This window comes from Rousettus aegyptiacus, unplaced genomic scaffold, assembly GCF_014176215.1.
Source record: "Rousettus aegyptiacus isolate mRouAeg1 unplaced genomic scaffold, mRouAeg1.p scaffold_m13_p_4, whole genome shotgun sequence".
Classification (NCBI taxonomy): domain Eukaryota; kingdom Metazoa; phylum Chordata; class Mammalia; order Chiroptera; family Pteropodidae; genus Rousettus; species Rousettus aegyptiacus.
Genome location: NW_023416307.1, coordinates 48,558,043 through 48,578,869, shown reverse-complemented (window position 1 = coordinate 48,578,869; position 20,827 = coordinate 48,558,043). Strand labels below are relative to the sequence as shown.

Here is a 20,827-nt window from a genome sequence, read left to right as displayed (position 1 = left end):
TTCAGAATCTCCAGCAGGTACAAGTTAATCTATATCTTTATCATGTCGGACAAGGCCCTCATCATTATTTGATTCTGTCCCTTTTTTTTAAAGCTCCATTTCTGTCCATTCCCCAGAGGCTACCCTGTCTGTGCTCCAACCAGTTTAAGTAACTTGTATTCCTGACATTTTCTTGAGATTTCTCACCTTATGACCTGCATGTGGGAATCCCTCTGCTTGGATTCCATCCCCCAGTTATTTCCCCTCTTCTGAATGCTTGTTTGCTTGGTGAGATTCATACCCTTCAGGTCTTAGGTCAAGGGACAGTTCTTCTCTGAATTCTTTTCTGTCCTATGCTCTCCTCTCCCTCCCCTGTTCCTCTCCCTGCTCCCATAATGTGGACTTTATTGCAGCACTTAACCATTTTATTTGATATATTTGCTTACTTGCCTGACTTGTCAACTAGAATTGGCTCCTTGAGGTTAATTTGTGTAATCTCCAGCATTTAGTACAGTACTTGGCACATGTAGATAATGACATTCTAACAGATTACTTTCTATGAAATCAGAAGTGGTGATTCTTGCTAGAATGCTTATTTATAGTCTTATTCTGAAATATTAGGATACTTGGTCAATATCTTAGTTTACTCAATTAATATGCCTTTTCCTAAATCAAGCAATGGTTTGGAGTTAGATTTCAAGATACTACTTGGCTAGGAGGAGCTATTTTAAGTTAATTGGTGAACATGTCGGTGAGACTCTGTTCATAATAGTGAAAAATTGACCATAAATGGTCTCTAAGGCAAGTAAACAAAATTTTCAATCCAAGAAGAATAGGTGATCCATGGGATTGCTGTAGCACCAGTTCCATCTCTGTTTCTGCCAGTAGCACCCACTGCTGCTACTGTGTAGGAGTGGATAAAGTGAAGAAGGGGGAACACTTCAGGGAAGCCCAGTCAAGAAGACTTTCAGACTCTTATACAGGCCAGCATCTGAGTGGTAGAACTGCAATGTCCACTTCCTACATCTCTTCCATACTTTAAAAATTTTTGTTACTTAGAGAGTTATCTTAGGTTTGTCAGCTTTAAGAAGCTATAACTCATATATTAACTTCTGAACAGAGTGACTCTTGATTGAGAGGAAGAAGAAGTAGCTGATAGTAATGAACATAATGCTACATTGGTGGTCATATAGGGTTATATGAGGTCACTAAGGGACCTGGAAGAGGATACTGGCAAAGTCAGGAAAGGGGCATTAGGGATGAGATGTAGGGGCATGCCAAAGACAAAATTTACTTAGTCGTGAAATTTTGCCCAGAGAAAGAGGAAAGATTTTACCCACTTTCTTGCCCTGTCTCATTCATTCAGCTACATTGTTTCATTCAGCTACATTGTTGGGTGCTGGCCTGGTTCCCAGCCTTTAAAGCTTGTAGTCTCTTTTTCCAATATTATAGGACAAGTGCTCTGCCACATATGGAAGAGGGACAAATGTGGGAAGAGCCCTTTGCTGGGAGGTAAAAGGGACAATCAAAGTTTAGTAGAGAAGATACTTGGCCAGGGTCTGGAAGGACTAGAAAAGGCTCTTCAACCAAGTCAGGGAAGGGCTTCTTGGCAGAAGGAATGACATTTATAAAGGAAAGGAATCAGTAAACAGAAGGCTCTTTGAGGAATTACAAATTATGTTTTATATAAATGGGACGTGAGGTTTATAGGAGGTGAATGATAACCATTGGTGAATGGCAGATGGTGTTGCTAACCTAGGCAGGGCCAGATTCTGAAGAATTTTACATGTCTTCTAATTAGTCATGACTTTGACCTTAGTGTCCAGTTGGGCCTCACTTCTGCCCCAGTTTCCCTTGGTAGGGGAACATGTATTGTCAAAGTAAGACTTCTGAAGATCTTGCTAGTGAGAGGATTACATAACTTTGTTTAATGTTTTTCTTTCATTTATATGAGTAGGGATGCCTTTTTAATTTTTTTTTTTTTTTGGAAGGGCTCGTGCCAGTTTGGGAAATGCTGCTGCAGACAATAGGAAGCTATTGACATTTTAAGCAGAGAGAGAAATGATCATATCTGCTTTTATTGATTCGAATGAGGTATATTAGCGAGGGGATCAGGACCTAAGCTGAGGCAATGCCATTGGAAATAGGGCACGGTGACAGGGATTTGAAAGAGGTAGAAATGATAAGGCTTAGTACCCAGTTGAATGTAAAGGTGTGCGATAGGAAGGAGTGGAGGATGATTTCTAAATTCCTGGCATGAGTTTTTAGGTAAATTGTATTGATTAGAGCAGAGGGAATTGGTGGTGGTGGTGGTGGTGGAGTGGCAGGTTTTGGGAAGAAAGATATATTGAACCTATTGAATTTTAGCTATATGCAAACATGTATGGTAGATATTTGGATCCGTGGGTCTGGATCTCATGAGATGAATGCTGAAAGTACTGATTGGTGGTGCCATTGTAGATGGGGCAGTAGTGCCATCCTCGGCCCCTAGTGATGTTACAAAGAGAAAAGTCCGGAGAAAACTAATAATTAAGAAGTGAGCAGAGGAAGTGGAGGCTTGGGGAATACTAATAATTAAGAAGCGGGCAGAGGAAGTAGAAGCTTGGTAACATGGCTACCTGCCCCATGACCTAGGCTTGCATAGTATGAAGTATAATTCAGCTTAATTGTAACAGTAAAAAGGTAATTTGTGGGCCATCGTGGGAGCCTAGTCACTGTTTTCTTTGTGAAAGAATGTATTTCAAGTACATTTGGCTTTCAAATGAAGTTTTGGAAAAGAGATCCTTGAAAAATGGTGCTGTCTTCATGTCATTCCTTAATTTGTTGGTAAGACTGATATAAAGTCACTCCATACTTGACTTCTTAGGGAAAGTGAAAAACGTTAGTCTTGGTTAAGCAAAGATCATTTTTTTTCCTGTTTTTAAAAGACAGTATTGGTCGAAAACTAGTAAGTAGGTATTGCCTGTAGAAGTGTTTTGTAAAACAAAAATCCTTGTGCAAATGTTAGTTACTATTATTATGGTTGGTATAATACCGAAATGCATAGATTAAAAGAAAATCTTTAATAATGGTTTACAGAGTGACCATAGGAAACGAGAAAGTTCAGATTTCTGTAATGGTTGTACCATGAGTAAGGCCATTATCCTCTTCAACAATTTAAAATTCTGTATTTTTGAAATATTAGAATGTAGATGTTAAGGGCTTCGCACTTCCTTTCTTTGCTGAATCAGCATGGGTGGGTTTTGAATTGGGTAAAAATAAAGTGGAAGAAGAATAATTCATATAATTTTAAAAAGTTGATTCAAATGCCTATAATTTGTAAATTTGTAGAATTATACTTTTTATACAGAATAGTTTCCTAGTGATTTCGTGCTGCTTTGTGGTTGGGTCTTCATAATGTCTGGAAGAGTGAAATGTGAACCATATTGTGTTGTAGACCATGAGTAAAACTGGTCTACAATCATAATAGTAATCCTGAAGTGAACCATGCTGAGCAATGAAAAAAAATGTTTGGGAGTTTGCTGTTAATAATAAAAATGAACACCTCTGGGATCTATGTGTAACTTCTTAACATACTGGTACTTAGAAGAATAATTCTCTGGAAGGTGTTTTTCTTCTGTTATTCCCTCTTTTTTCTTTTTTACTTTTTCTCCTTTTCCCCTTCCCCTGGCCTTCTCATCCTGGCCCTTCTCTGCTGCTCTATTCTGGTACCTGTTTGTTTACACTATTACTTTTTGTTTCATTGTACCACAATGTAATTTTTTTTTGAATAGTTTAATCAACAGTTTAAACTCAGCACTGTATTAACAACAATGCACTTTACTTTACTCAGCTGAAATGACAATACTATGAACTGCTGAAGCCAACCTCGAGCATGCGCATATAGCGAACTGCATCAGGATAGTTACCTGCCATTAGCAATAATAAAGTTTCATCTAAGCTACATCTGGATTTTAGCTATGCTAAAATGTGAAAAATGAGAGTCTTAGTATTATGAATGTTCAAATTTCAAAGATTATCTTTTAAATTTTTAGCTGATTGAAATATCAAACAAGTACTAGGGATTTGGATTAATAGCATTATGGTTTAGAAGAAATAGTCACTAATTTCCATTAGAATGGAAGAAACATTGATTTATGTAGTACTTAACAAAACCTCTTACCTCTGAACTTAAAAATGTAACTTTTAGTTTGGGGAGTTAGGCTCACTATCAACTTGGTTTGTTTATACAAGCTGTTATTAGAACTCTTGATTTATTAATTCCTATCGTATTAGAGACCCATGCCACGCTTTTTTTTTGTTTTTGTCTGAAAATACTCTTATTTGTTTAAACTGGGTTATTTTGCTTGTAAGTACCCACTTTCATCCCCAGAGATAAAAAGCACAAAACTTTTACTCATTTCGTAAGTCTAATAGTGCAGAGGAATTTGAAGAAACAGTTAATGGTAACATGTATAGGTACGTGTCACATGAATTTCTAATCGAGGTTTTTGGATCAAAGTATGTGGGGATCTTTAATTTATTATCAGTTGGTTTTCCAAAAAGATAGTAGGATTCACTCTTAAAAGCAATGTATAATGATGCTTCATGTCGTGTGTGTGTGTGTGTGTGTGTGTGCACGTGCACGTGTGCACGCGCAAGTAAATTTTTACCACATGATTTTATACTTTACCTCATCTCGTTTTCTGATGGGTTCATGTGCTATTTAATTGTTACTGTTCTCTTCTGCTCCACAGCATTGTAAGATCCCTAAATTCTAGTTCCAGACAGTTGTGAATTTGGTAATAATCTGTAGTATTAAGAGAGTAATGGTGTGTACCTGTCTTCCTCCTCCTCTCCACTATCATTTGTTTTTGTTTATTGCAATTCTTATTTTTCTATAGAGATACATGAAGCAGAGGCACTATTATTTAGGCAACTAACTCCTGCTTTCCCATATTAATACCTCCAGTGGTACCACCAAAATCTTGTATATTATTTCTTATCTTTAATCACTCTTGATCAGCATCTGCTCTGTGAAGACTTGTGAAAACTAAGCCTCCTTTCTTCCCAGTGTTGGAACGTCATCTACTGGGGAAAGAGTGCAACAGCAGGGTATATGTACTTCACTTTCGTAGGTCAAGAACTTCTATGGTTGAACTGCATCTTAGGAATTATTACAATTGCCTCATTTTAGTGGAGAAGAAGTTGGAACCAAGACAGTTGAAAGACCTTACAAATAGTTCATGTTGAATTAATTGTCATTAAGGATGAATTAAAGCTAAGTCGAGTCTGTGCTCTTGTCATTTTTTGTTTTGTTTTGTGTATTTTGGGGTAAAGTTGAATATCTCCTACTGTTCCTAATATGATAATGAACATGGCATATATGTTCACTTAATGCTTATAGATGAATTAGTTTAATCAAATAATTTCAAATTTGCTGATACTATACTTATGTTGTGTCATTGGCTAGTATTTTTCTTTTTCAGTGGAGCCAAAATGTGGAAGGGATATAAAAAGAAATATAAACAGCTGTAGCTCACTAGAAATGTGCTTGTTAAGGGATCCTTCAAAATTACTACTTGCCTGAGGTCATCACCTTGTAAGTTATATAAATGTCTAATCACTATAATATACACCTGAAACTAATATAGGATTGTATGTCAACTGTAATTGAAGATTTTTTTAAAAGTCAAAAAATGACTCCTTGCCTGGGCTAAAGTAACTTAATTAAGAGTGAGATCCTGAAAATCTTGAGAATGGTCTGATAGAGCACCATGAAGTTTTTGGAGGTTCCTGCAAGTTCAGACCCAAGGTTGACCTGCACTGTAGAATTAGAAGTTTATATAAGGCTTACTAGCCTTCCTACTTTCTTTAACCATTTAAAAATATTACGTGTAGGTGGTAAAAGCATTCAAAAAACACTAAAGTCTCTCCTTTACTTCCACCCCAACACAGTCATCACTCTTAGCTAAGTTATAACTCTTAATGTTCTTAATATCAGTCTTAAGACGGATAATTGCATTACCTTTCCTAGTTATAACTTATTTTGTTAAAAATGATCGCATTGTTTTATAACATACAAAAAAGTATAATTATACAGATTACACTTTACAAATGTAAATACAGTCTTGCTTTGGTGTATGTTAGATACAATGGTCTTCCTTAAGCCTAAACACAGAAACAAAAGCATGTATTCTAAGGGAAAGTTCAAGATGGGAAGTGATAAAATGGGTATTGAGTAGAAAGCTTTGTTAAAATTTAGCTGGTATCCTTGTAAAATTTCCATGTATTCATTAAATTATATTATGTCATTCTTATTGTTAGGAGCTGACTTTTAAGTGTTAGGTTTTGCCCTCATAGTTGCCACATTTGATTACTGTAGTTGGGAGATTGAGATTTTTTCACTCTTTTTATACAACTATTTGTATAGATATTAAAATTGAAGTGTTTCAATGAGCAGAGTAAGGATTTTGTATGCATTAGGGCACTTTTTATTTCAATCGTCAAGGTGGAACTGCTTTTGAATTGCAGAAGGTCATCTTAGTTGCTGGGAATGCTTCACATTGGACAATGAAATAATATACAGAATGCTGGCTGTGTTGTTTTATACTCCTGGATCTTTAGAACACCTTTTGCTGTGTAGTCCTTAAAAGACGGTTTCCTCAAATCTTTATTTGACATGAGTAGGTATGTTTAATTTTTAGAAAAAAAAAAATCTTAGAAGTACAAAACAAAGTGGGAGGATTCATTCTCTTTCAACAATATTAGGTGGCTCAAAAGTCTTAGTTCAGTTTTAATTTTTAAAACTTTAGAGGTCTGTGTTACAAGCTTATAAAAATGTTACTTGAGAATTTCATAATAACTTAGTTTTATGAATGTTGAATTAATAGATTTTTTAATTTTAGTTTTTTACTTCAGCCCTGCTCAAGTTGGCAAATACTAACCAAAGTAAATAAAAGTGTATTATTCAAAATTGCTTTGCTTGAAGGTTTACTGGAGTTACAGGCCATTCTTTAAATCACTTTGCGAATTACTTACTTCGAAATTCTAGGCACATACATAGAACCCTGCACACATATGCTATTATTTTTATACTATTGATAGGTACAACTACTGAGAAATTCAAGTTTTGAAAGCAAAGATGGATTAAGGGTTTGGGGACTTTTATGCCTGTGAAGACCAACTCATCTTATTTTAGGAGGTGAAATATGATTAACTCATCCAAGATTAAAGACTACATTTTAAATGGTTCTAGTAATTGTGTAATGGGAAAAAGATAACTTGAAAAAATTAGTATTAGATTTAGTGAGGTTTATTTCTGACAGCTTCACTTTTTCCTGTGCTATTCTTTGTACTCACAAAAAATCAAGTTCATTGTAAATGCAAGGAAGGGTTTGGTTAAGCACAATAACCTATAAGCTTCTTGCTTTTCAGATAACATCAAGGCTCAGGCATGCACTGTGGAATTTGGACTTTAGTGTGGTAGCTCAGTATGATTTATTCTGGTACCAGGAGCTCTTAACAGTAGTAGTCAGATGGTAAAGGGGTTTATCTTCCAAAAACCCATTTAAAATTGGAGAATTTAAAAAAATCCTAAATTTTAATGTCTTAATAGAAAGCAGTTCAAAAAGAACCAGAACAAATATTTGGCAGAGAAGTCTCATTTGATTGGATTTTTATGCTTAGTTTTATTTTATTTATATTAAAAGCCAGCTTTTGAAAGCTCTGTTAATATAAGCAGTTGGGAGGAATGATGATATAGTGCTATTGGTAAGAAAAAATTCTTTGTTTCCTATGATCTAGAAATTGACTTGATTAAAAAACACATGCATTCCAGCAAACTACCGGAGTTATAATTCTGTAAGTTAGATGGATTTTAGAGGTTTGATAGTAATGCTTTAAATGTCTAATTAGGTATATGGTAGAATAGTATTTAATATGTATTTTCATCTTGATAAGCAATATATTTTAAATATATTTATGTAGATTTTTATCTTTATGGAGTTATAGAAATGTTAAGGGCTTTCTGTTTATGTAAATGTTTTAAATTTAAATATACCTTTACAATTTGCATGTTTTAAATATAAACTTGTAATTGTATTATTGGATTTTACTAAGATTATATGAAAGGTGAATTCTTGGTATTTTCCTATGAGGTATAATATGTTTAAAGAAAATCATAATTGGTTGGTTTTAGGGTGATTTTTATTTAAATTCTTTGAATTACCTTTAATATTTTAACTTTGGTAAAATTTGGTAAGACTTAAGAATTTTGCCTTAAAAATGAAACTAAATTTCAGAGAGCTAACATTTGTAAAAAGAATAATGAAATAATTTGGTCAAGAATTGTACTGAGAAAAGTATGAAAATAAATTGGTGTAGGCAGTGCACCGTGTCTATGATAGCTCATTTAAAAATTAATTGGAGTATGTTTTTCTGTGATTAGTTTTTTTCTTTCCCCCTGTGGTTAATTTTTAACTATAAAAGACAAGATGAGAATATAGTTATTTTATACTAAAGTGAACTCTTTGTCAAGAGATTTGGGGAAAAGATTTTAAATAGTTATAAATACATGGATTTCATGAATACATTTAATTTTAATGGTAATTCTTTTTCTAAAATTATACAACTCATGCTTATTTATCTACTAATATATCTTACATTGAAAAATTAGGATTTACAAAGGCAGGGAAGTACATCTGTATTTCTAGTCAATGTATAAAAAACAAAAGTGAAGAGTTAAATTTAGACCTCAGTCGTATGAGTTTATGGATAATGTCTGGTACATAATAGGTTGAGTCAGTGGAATTTGGACTTATAGAGGCAGAATTCTCAAGGTCTGTGGCCTTTGGGACCAGGAATGTATACCTTCTGAAATTTTTTTTCTAGCTAAAAGCTTCAGATGGGCACTTTTATTTTATTTTTAAAACTTTTATTGGGATAATTTCTACATACTGAAAAATAGAAAGATGAACTCCCAGGTACCTATCACTCAGCTTTAGCAGTTATTAACTCATGGCCATAACCTGACCAATAAAGATAGATTTTTAAATTTTTAAGGGTTTATTTGGAAGTAAGTTCAAAACTGCAGAAAAGTTGGTGTATAGGTGTAAAGTTGTTCAGAGTCTAACTAGAAATGATTTTATCTCAAAGAACTAGCTTTTGATTTCATTGATTTTTTTCTATTTTTCTGTTTATTTGATTTCTTTTCTGAATTTTATTTCCCTTTAGTGCTTACCCTAGGCGTAATTTGTTGTTTTCTACTTTCTTAAAGTAGAAACTTAAGGAAGCTTAGTCATGATTTAAGACTTTCTTTTCAAATACTGGAACTTAGTGCTAAAATTTTTAAAATACTGTTTTTTAACAGTGTCACACATTTTGATATGTCTTCATTTTTATTCAGTTCATAATACTTTGTATTTTCCCTCTTCTTCGACTTATGAATTATTTTAAGAAGTCTATTTGGTTTCCAAATATTAAGGCTTTTCTACTTATCATTGTTATTGATTTCTAATTTAAATCCATTGATTTCAGAACATACTTTGTATGACTTGAATCTTTTTTATGTGCCAGAATGTGGTCTTTCTTGGTAAATGTTGTGTGTAACATTAAAAGCATGCATAGTTTGCTGTAATAGAGTGTTCTGCAAATACCAGTTGGAGCCACTTGATCTGTAATATTGTTTAGATCTTCTATGTCCTGACTAGTATTTTTAATGTACTTGTTCTGTCACTTACTGAGAGAGTGGTATTAAAATCTACAACAATAATTGTGAATGTCTCTATCTCATTTCAGTTTTATCAGTTTCTCCTTTTTGAAGGTCTGTAAAATGTATACATGTTTAAGATTATTATTTGTCTTCATGAATTGATCCCTTTGTCATTATAAAATGGCTTTATCCCTGGTAATACTCTTTGCTTTGAAATCTACTTTGTCTAATATTAATACATTCACTCCAGCTTTATTTAGAATAGGGTTCGAGTGGTATATCTTCCTTGTATTTTTAACCTACTATGCCTTCATATTTAAGTTGGATGTAGTTGCCTGTAGTCTTGTATTTCAAAATTACATCCAAGGTCTCTGTCTTTTAATTGCTGTTTAGACCATTCATATTTAATGTGATTATTGATATGTTTGGACTTAAATCAGTCATCTTGTTATTTTTCTTCCTATTTCTTCTGTTTCCTTTTTCCTTTTTTTTTTTTTTGCATGTTACAGCAATTGAGTATTTTTTATGGTTCCATTTAATCATCTTTGATTTTTTTAGCTATGCCTCTTTGTTTTATTTAGTGGTTCCTTTGGATTTTATAGTGTCCATCTCTAGTTTATTTCAGTTTACCTTTAAGTGGTATTACTACTTCATTAATAGTGTGAGAACTTTATAAGAGTATACTTCTGTTTCTTCCTGTTATTTGTGCTGTTGTTATATATATATATATGTAACCACATATATATTTATCATTTGTGGTGTTCTTTACTCCTTTGTGGAGAGATCCATATATCTATCTTTTTTTTTTTTTTTTTTTTTTTTGCTGCCTTTAACTCTTTTTTTAGTGGTGTAGATTTACTGATAATGGCTTTTTTTTTTTTTTTTTAGCTTTTGTATTTAAAAAAGTCTTCATTTCACCTTTGATTTTGGAAGATATTTTTGCTGGGTATAGAATCCTCTTGCTTTTTTTCCTCAGCACATCAAAGATGTTGCTTTGTTGTCTCCTCATCTGCACTGCTTTTAGCAAGAAATCTGATGTCATTCTTATCTATCTTTGTATATAACATGACTTTTTTTGCTCTCTCCTTTTAAGATATTTCCATCACTCATTTTGAGCAGTTGATGATGACATGCCTTTGTGTAAATTTTTAATGTTTCCTTACTTAGTATTAGTTGGATTTCTTGGATGTGTGGACTTATCATTTTTTCAGCTAATTTGGAAAAATCTTGGCCATTATACCATTAAAAATTTTTTGGCCCTTCCCACCTTGCTTGTATATTGGGGTGCTTGAAGTCGTCTCACAGCTTACTGATGTTATTCATGTGTGTGTGTGTGTGTGTGTGTGTGTGTGTGTGTGTGTGTGTGTGTTCATTCCCTAGTCTTTTCTCTCCATTTTTCGTTTTAGATATTCTATCATTATGTATTAGAGTTAATTGATTTTTCTTCTGTAATGTCAAATCTGTTAATTCCATCTAGTATATTTTTCATCTCAGACATTGTACTTTTTATCTTACATTTAATTTGGTTCTATTTTTATATCTCTCATGTCTCTGCTAACATGTTAAATCTTTCCTCTTGTTTTATCTTGCTTTTTGAACACATGGGCTGCAGTTAACAGCAGCTATTTTAATGTCCTTGTCTACCAGTTCTATTATCGGTGTCAGTTCTGGGACCTTTTCTGTTAATTTTTTTTTCATGGGTTGTATTTTCTTTGCATGTCCGTTAAGTTTTAATTGGATGTCAGACATTGTGACTTATTGGGACTAGATATTTTGTATTCTTCTAAATCTCTCTGAACTTTATTCCATGAAGCAGTTAAGTTACTTAGAAACCATTTTAGTTTTTCAAGTCTTAAAAGCTTTGTTAGGTAGAATCAGAGTAGCTTTTAGTTTAGTGCTAATTGGATCCCACTACTGAAACAAAACCCTTTTGAATACTCTTCTTGATTTCTTGTGACTAATGAGGTTTTTTTTACTGTGGTTGGTGGGAACAGGTACTCTTCCCAGCCATGTGTGAGCCCTGACACCCCCCCCCCCCGCCCCTCCCCTCAAATTCTTTTGGGTGGTTCTTTCCTGGGCCACAGATAGTTTCCTCATACACAACTGCTGATCAGTACTCAGCTTGAATACATGAGGGGGATCATTTTGCAGGTTTTCAGTGTTCTTTCTCTGTACAGATCTCTCCTGTGGTAATCTACCTTACAAGCCTGGTCACTTTGGTACCTCCCTAGACTCCCAGTTCATCACCCCAACATAGGGAGACTGCTTTTGTCCTCCCTTTTTTGTGCCCTGTAAACTCTTTACTTTGTAAACTGGGACAGTTGTAAAGCTCACCTAGTTTGCCTCCCATCTCTGTATCAGTTTCTTTCATTGCCTGATGTCCAGTTTCTTGAAAACTATTGTTTTATTTATTTAGGCAGGACAACAAATGTGGTCCCTGTTTTTCCATCTTGGTCAGAAGCAGAAGTCTCTCCGTATAAAAATTTAAAGTAGTTCTTCCCCTCAAGTAATACGTTTTAGGTGGTGGTGATGGGAAATGGGGATCAGAATTATATGTAGTTAATTTTCAAAAATGAGTTTGATGAACCTGAATGATAACCCTGAGATTTACTCCAGAACTTCAGGAAGAACTGTAGACTAAAGATTAAGAACCTCAGACTGGTATTCTTTAGTGGGGACAGTGCCAGGACAGAGTGCCTTTGTGATGCCTTTTGAAGGTAGGCATGTGCACATTTAAACCTTGCAGGATTGGGCTGTACCTTACATGTTCAGGCAACAAGCGCTGACCCCCCCCCCCTTTTTTTTTTTTTTTTACAGGGAAAGAGGTTTGGCTTGCTCATTCTCCCCATAGTCCATAGCAGCAGGTTATGGCCCTTGAACATACCTGCCACCTCAAGTCATATTGATTTGATGGATAAGTCTTACCATGGTGGAATGAATAGTAGTATGCTTTAGGCCTGTAATATTGCCCTAGACTGAAAAGAAGTTATTACTAAATTGCCCAAAGGGTTTAGTGGTTTGTTTTGAAGAAGTTAGACCAGATACATTTAAGACTTCTTTTTCAAGATGACACTAAGTCATGTGGGTATGTGTGTGTGCGCGCACGCGTGTGCTATTAAACTCCTGCATTTTATTTCTGTAGAAAGCTCTGGCTCTGCGTAGCACTGACCCCATCTCCAGGGCTACCAGATGATAGAGAAGTTCTGGGTGCTGGTAAATGAGGCATCAGTATTTTTAATTGGTCATTTTGTTGGTGATATAAATCAAGAAATTTCAGTAGTCTCCTATATGGGATTAGTTTAAAATGTTGCAGTTGGTTTTCACTTGGCTATTAATTCATATCATGTAAACATTAAATAAAATATTGTTATCTTAGCATAAATTCTTCGTCTTTTGGGTGCCTACCATGTGTCATGCCTGTGCTGTACACTCAGTGGATGAGTTAGAGGTGTGACATCTTGCATGAGGGCAGTGATGTTACCACTGCTCTGCAGAGATCAGTCTAGTTTCAAGCAGTGTCTCTCAAACTCTTTGGGTTCAGACACATGCTCTTGAAAATTTATTGTAAACTCTAAAGAGCTTTTGATTATATAGGTTATATCTGTTGATACCATATTAGTTAAAACTCGTGTACCTTTGAGACTATTAGTTTAATAAAACATAACAGTAATAAACTTATTGTATATTAAGTAAACTTTTTCAGAAAAGTAGTTGCCAAAACAAACAAACAAACACAAAAATTCATGAGAAAACTGGCATTGATTTTCAATTTGCAAATCTCTTTAATGTGTGGCTGAGTGTCAAATATTTGAAATAAATTATAGATTTTTCTCCTGGACAAGTTTCATGGGTAGTCAGAAACATTCAGAGGATTGCTTAGTCAATTTGGAATCAGAATGGAGAATGAATGATCTCCAGTAGGGATTCACATGCTTTTGAGTCTTGGGATTGAGTCTTGGCCATGAAATATCCTTTGTGTAATAAATGCTCAGTAAATATTTGTTTGATGATTATTTTAATCCCCAGAAAGTTTTGGGTTGGTTTTATTGCTGGCACTTTCTTTACCTCTTCACTATTCTTCAAGAGATAAATTGAGTTCTGTGAAACACTTGTCATTCAAGAAGGCACAACTAGGTTACTTCTCTGAGTCTGGGGAACGAAAAAGGAAGATTCTGTGGTAGTTTCTCCCAGAATTTAAATTGTTTTGTAGCAACGCTATTGCTAGTATAAAGTTTTGTGATAGTAAGTAATGCAGGTTCAAGAACGGCACACCATTGAAAATGTCATTGGAACCAGCTAGTACTTTAGTGACTACTTAAATATCAGTTAACCTTTGACACGTGTATCACAACAAGAAATGTGATAGTACGAAGTTATATAGTCTACTGAGATACAAAATAATGCCCTGATATCTGTTCCTCTCTTCCCTCAGTCATCTTCAACTGTTCTGAAGCACAAGACCTTTCAAATTACTGTAGATATGGACAAAGAAGAAAGGAAGACTATCAACCAGGGTCAAGAAGATGAAATGGTAACCAGTTTTTATAATTTACTTATAAAGTACAAAGAATTTATCTCTGCAATTAACTATTCTAGGAAAGTACAAAAGTACATTAAAAAACCCAGCTAAATCAATGTGGTTTCCTCATCCTGTGTTTCGAATTGGGATTATGTTAACATCTGTTTGTTCGTTAATTCCTATTTCACTTGTGAACTGTTAGAATTTAGAGGAAAGAGGTATGTTTTTTTTTATTTGGTAATTTAAGAACTTATGTTAGCTAATGCTTAAGTATAATTTCAAATGCAAAGTTTCTAATTTTGATTTTAAAAAGTTTAAAGTCAACTTAATAAAAAACAACTTCTCAGCTTTTTTTGTGTGTCTGGGTAGGTAGATTTGTCAGGTAAAACATAAGACATCCTGTTAAATGTTAAATGTGAATTTCAGATAATCAAAGAATAACTGTGTAGTATAAGCATGTCCCAAATATTGCATAGGGCAACAAAAAAATTAGTTTTTTTTTTAAATCTGAAATTTAAATTTTACTAGGACCTCTGCATTTTTATTTGCTAAATTTGGTAACCCTTGGGTTATGGGGGTAACTGAAATAATGGAAATAATTTGGCTCAGGAGGTCAGACTGATAGTCACAATGGTATTGGGACAATTTGCTAATGATTTGGATAAAAACTAAAGTTAAAACCTATCTCTAAATGCATTGTGATATTCTAGATTATGTTCTGAAGAAGTAAGACATTGAAAAAACTAGTGAAATCCTAATAAAGACTAGCTTTACTTAATAATAATGTACAGTGTTAATTACTTAGATTTTGACAAGTGTACCAAGGTGTTAACATTAAGGGAAACTGGATGAAGGGCATATAGGAATTCTTAATATTTTTGTAACTCTTCTGCAAATATAGACTAGATCTTAGCCAAAAAGCCAAGAAGTGATCTGCAAAGCTGAAACTATTCCAAAATTAAAAATTTATTTAAAAAAAACCCCTATCATAAATTCTGGAAGAATTAAAAAGGTAAATGTAAAAATGAAATTATAAAAGTTATAGGAAAATATACTAAATTGAATCTACTTTGTCAGTGGGAAAGTATTATGTTACTAAGCATAATATCAAATGTAAAACTGTAACGTGTAAATATTAATAGATTTAACTACCTAAAAGTGTAACTTTGGTAATGAGCTTCAGAAACAAAATTTAAAGATAAATTATGGGTTGGGAAAATATTTGCAGTCTATATGACAACACCACCCATCTGGAAAACAGAGAACTTTGCAATTTATCTCCTATTATATAATATTTAATCATATGATAACTGTCCACACAGGAGATTTATGGCTATAATTTGTGTCGCTGGAAGCTTGCCATAGTTTCTCTAGGAGTGGTTTGTACTGGCGGCTTTCTCCTCCTCCTCCTCTATTGGATGCCCGAGTGGCGGGTGAAGGCGACCTGTGTTAGAGCTGCAATTAAAGACTGTGAAGTGGTGTTGCTGAGGACTACTGTAAGTCCATGGATTTACTTGAGCTGATTATTTAAGGAGTAAAATAATGTCTTTTTGTGTACTTTGTTCAAAGACTATATGAAGAGAACATCATTGCTAACCTATAATGAGGAATACTAATTCTAGTATTTCTAAAGCATCTGTGTTTTAAGTGAATATTATTACAGCAATTAGAGTATAAGGAATCTCAAAGATGATCAGATCTTCCCCTTCCTTTTATAGATCTTGATGCACTGAGAGATTAGATGTTTGTCTGTCAAGGTCACTGGACAGTTAGGTCTTTCATTTGCTAGACCAGCTGCCTCTACTGTATAATGCTGCATCCAGGGTTTTGTTTTGTTTTTGTTTTTTTTTAAATCCTAATTGGAAATATCTTATAAGGGGCTTTTAATATTTAGTCGCAGTGTGTTGATGGAAAAATAGAAATTACTCATGATCTTTTATGGGATATTGTATGTCATTTAAATGATGAGTAGTAGAAAACACTTCACATTTAAATTCATGCATCTTCATGAAATGGTTCAATATTTAATGAGTGGGAAGGGATGCTTTCTCAATTAGAGGTGAACAAATAATATATAAAGAATGGAAATCAAATAAAGTAGGCAATTTATAATATACATATAATATACATATAATACACAAATTGACTCTTTACCTTTCTTTCTTCTAAGGATGAATTCAGAATGTGGTTTTGTGCAAAAATTCGCTTGCTTTCTCTGGAAACTCATCCATTTTCAACTTCAAAATCTATGGCTAATAAGGTTTCAAATGGCCATGCTGTTCTTTTAAATGAAAATCTGACTGAAGAGAATAGGCATGAGATAAGTAAATGTTCACAGACGCAATCAGAACAGGTATTGTGATCTTAGTCTCAAAGTTTCTTTAAAAATCAGAATTGTTGCATTTTATGCTATCAACAGGTAGTCGGTAATTTTGTGCTTTATTTTTGTTTAAGATAAATTTAGGGGGTGGCTCCATAGTGTAGTGGTTAGCACGTCTGCTTTACATGCAAAAGGTCCTAGGTTCATGCCTCAAGTGGAGCCATGGACCATACTCTGGGAGCGCCAGGCCCTGGGTACACGCCGCGAGTGCGTGGGAGGAGATGCCTGGCCTTCAGAGATCTAGTACTTAAGGGGAAACAGCCACATCCATAGGTCAAGGGTGGAAGCTGGGGGAATTAAAGAGAGGAGAAAAAAGGATAACTTTATATGTTTCTGAAATACCCATTAATCACTATATATAAGAATTTGGGTATTACTAGAAGAAACATAACATGTCACATGTGGTCACTTTAATTTTAATCTTATATGATAGGTTTGTGTTAGTAAACGTAATTGATAACAAATGATGATGATGCTTTTTGATATAACATGTATGTATGTTTTATAGATTCGTTATTTCACTCACCATAGTGTAAAATACTTCTGGAATGATACTCTTCACAATTTTGATTTCTTAAGGTAATTAATTTTCTTTTGTTTGGATTATATTATGAGTATATTGAAAATATTCTAGATAGAAAAGAATTCATTCTAGGGCTACATAGAATTGAAAAGATTTTTATCGTATAACTTTTATTCAGTTATTCATTAACAACTCCTGGTGCTATTTGACTACCAATGAGCTATTTTAGAATAAATCCCCCCTGCAACTTGTACCTTGACAAAATTTGCATAAAAGTTAGAAGCAGTATGATCCTAAAATCCATTCTTAGCATGTGTTCTTTTCTTTTTGAGAGTTCATCTCAAAATTAATTTTGAGTATATCTCATAGCCTGTCTGAATTATTACCTCTCAATTTGCTGACAATTTGATCCATTAGTATTTGAGTGGTGGAGTGGTAGACAAACAGAAATTTAACTTTACTAATGTGGATAAAGATATGAGATATTGTCAAATGTGTCAAGCCTTGGGTAGGACAAATTGGAGTAATCTCTTAAAATTTATTTTTGTTGAGGCTTCAAGTTTTGTAAATACTAAATTAATGAGGATTCTATTTTTCTGCCTTTGTTAAAGTGATGATTATAAACACTTATTTAGTATCATTGTGCGGAGCGCTAAAGGAATTCTTAATATTAGCAATACAAAGAGAATCATCTTATGAACATTTAAAAATACATGGTTGGATTTTTCTCCCTGACACTAAAGAATTGGAATATTCTGAATTGCATTCCCATATACCTAGTTCTGCAGACTATTTCTGGTTAAGAACCATTGCTTTATAGAATATTGCCAGTGAGCTACCATTTTGTTTTTTAAAAATTTCATTTGGACTGCTGCCTTTGGAGAAGTCATCAACTTCAGTGAGAAAAAAATATCAAACATATTGCTATGCAGCCTTTGCCAGCCATAGAAACTTGGAGAATTTAAGCTTATCCAAATGATAGAACTTAATTATGGAGCTTAGTTTTCCTATCTGAAAAAAATGGAAAAGGATTGGAGTTAGATGGTGCATAAGATTCTCTTTAGAGCTCTATGACTAGTATCTCAGTTAAAATAAACATAATTAAGACAGTTTTGGAGGAAAGTAGAGAGGTTTCTTGAATCCCAGTTAGAATTATTACAGATTTTACACATTGCCTTTGATTCATATAAATTCTACACTACTCTTCCAAGTATGTTTTAGATCAGGGGAGGATTTGGATTGATGCTTTTGTAGAAAGAGAAATAAATGAATAGAATTTCTCAGGTGAAGCTTAAAAAATTGAAGAGGGGGAACCATATAAATAAAAAGTAAAACTTTTTCATCTTTAGTTTGGAATTCTGGAACTAGTCATACTTTACGTTTAATTTTATTAGTTTTATTATTAGCTCTTACAGCTTTGGTGCACAGCCTTTAAGGATAATAATATTATATATATATAAACTTGAGTATTTAGAACCATTTTATTATTGATAGATACATTGTATAACTTAGAAATTGCCACGTTTGAGACTTAGACCTTTCATTTTTGTTTATTTTAGGAATTTGAGATTTAAAACTTCTCATCTCAATTTTTGTTAAGGGTTTCTATTTGTAAGGAAGTCACACTTTAAATTAGGTATATAGAAAAATGAGGCATGAAGACATTTGGATATTTTAAACTTTGTTTAAAGTAAAAACTTTGGATTTATTTAGGGGACTGGATGAAGGTGTTTCTTGTACGTCAATTTATGAAAAGCATAGTGCAGGACTGACAAAGGGGATGCATGCCTACAGGTAATTTTTATCCAACTAAAGTTAGATCTGTTATCAAAATTCCAAATAAAGAAGTATATATATTCCACCCTTTACCCCATATAGTTGTACATATTAAAAGATAACTATTATAGACATAGTAGTTGACAACTTACTGATATTTTATTTGGATAAGACTCTCTCAGTTTTAAGAATTACAAAAATGTCGAAGCTGATATTTTAAAGTTGATTTCCCTGAAAATATATTTCATCAATTTTAAAGTGCACATTTCCCATATTTTAACATCTCTAAAAGGGGGGATGTGTCAATACAGTGGCTGGAGTGTCATCCTTTACTTGACAGCATTTTTTCTTTCTCGATGGTACATAAAATAATGGTACGTCTTATAATTGATAGCATCGTAGATTTTTCTGAAATATATTGAGAATTGTAAGCATGAAGTCAAAGTTACCACAATAAAAATTTGTAAATTGGGAAACGTAATTCTTTTTCATGTTATTCTTTGCTAAAATATAAAAATATATCAGTGTTTTGCATATTTTACAGATAAAGGGCATTTTCAGATTAAATTAGAAAATTTCTTGTACTCCTTTAGCATGTTTTATCAAAGTGTTAGAATATAAAAGAATTCATTTATTTAAACTTTTCTTCTTAAATGGCAAGAATTATTCTAATATAGAAAGTACTATTGTAACATAGGAATTTAAGTCGAAAAATTTAAGCAACTTTTCATAAGTATTTTTTAAAGTAAAATGTATGCTGTTTTGAAATAAACATTCTTAGTATTTTTACTAGAAAAATAGTACAGAACCCCTCAAATTTATTTTTTTAGTCTCTTGCAAAAATTAATTGCAACTCAAAATTGTTGAGACCTATTGTGTTCGAGAATGGGAAAGAAAGCCTTTGCTGACATAGTTATTTTAGGCTCATGGGAAAGATACTTATCATACAGAAAGATATGAAACAGAATGAAACAAAATGATAACCAGTATAGTTATCCAGTATTGACTGCTTTGATTTAAATAGTGTAGGTAGAGAATTTGAATTGTAAGAGACAAGTATTTAGAAACATAAGTGTTTTAAGTTCTAGATTTGAATTTGTAGTTTGAACCTTATGCAATGAAACACTTTCCCTAGGTTATGCTTTTATTATGTAATATAACTTAATACCATTATTATATTTTCTTATAGAAAATTGCTTTATGGAGTAAATGAAATTTCTGTGAAAGTGCCTTCTGTTTTTAAGCTTCTAATTAAGGAGGTAAGGCTCTTGTACATGTCTCAACATTTGCGATCAATAGATTTGCTGATTCGAAGAGAGCCATGATTTAAGTAATAAGAAGACATTGTTAGTGTTCTGTTTTCTAACCTCTCTCTCTCTCTTTTTTCTCCCCAACTTGGGAGATAAAGATAGTAACTCTCATAGGGAAATAATTTGGTGTATGAATTACCTTTTTACTTTGTCTAATTTTTTTTTTTGCTTTCCTTATCTGTAGCTTTTTTCTTCCCTCTCAGGAAGTTGCACATCTAAATCTTTCCCTATCATACAGGCATATACACCTGTATACACCTGATTTTTAAACAATTTATCATGTTTTGTTCTTCATGGGTTATTTTTTGGTACATTATTGGAAACTAAACATTGTACCAGGAGTTGGAATGCAAAACATGATCTCATGATAGGGATTGAGGAATTGGTACTTTAGCCTGGGAGAAAAATGTGTCAGTAGTTGTCGTAGTGGCTGTTCAGTTGTAAGTGCCATAGGAGAGGTATAAATAAAGGTTGTGCATGTTAAGGAAGAGAGTGATTTTACATAGCAGAGTTAGGCTCTCCAGTCTTTCTTCTTCTTTTTTTTTTTTTTTTTGCTAAAAATAAAAAATTAGCTGTATTTTGGTGAGTCGTATTCAGTGAATATTTTTAGTAGAAATAACAGATTCTTCTTCATCAGTTCCTAACAGTA

At 33.3% G+C, this 20,827-nt stretch overlaps 1 protein-coding gene across 5 annotated transcripts in view; it reads left to right on the top strand.

Moving 5' to 3' along the window:
* The window catches only part of ATP13A3 (ATPase 13A3), a 79,376-nt gene that overhangs the window by 10,052 nt on the left and 48,497 nt on the right, over positions 1–20,827 (top strand). For 3 of the 5 annotated variants that reach the window (XM_016136360.2, XM_016136358.2, XM_016136363.2), the window contains 6 exons: positions 14,103–14,201; positions 15,512–15,685; positions 16,360–16,542; positions 17,078–17,148; positions 18,806–18,886; positions 20,058–20,127. In XM_016136360.2, coding sequence (XP_015991846.2) covers positions 14,151–14,201; positions 15,512–15,685; positions 16,360–16,542; positions 17,078–17,148; positions 18,806–18,886; positions 20,058–20,127 — 630 coding nt within the window. In that variant the 5' untranslated portion in view covers positions 14,103–14,150. Of the gene's footprint in view, positions 1–6,818; positions 7,732–14,102; positions 14,202–15,511; positions 15,686–16,359; positions 16,543–17,077; positions 17,149–18,805; positions 18,887–20,057; positions 20,128–20,827 lie in introns of those variants that run through there. The other 2 variants (XM_016136361.2, XM_016136362.2) reach the window with 2 other exon arrangements.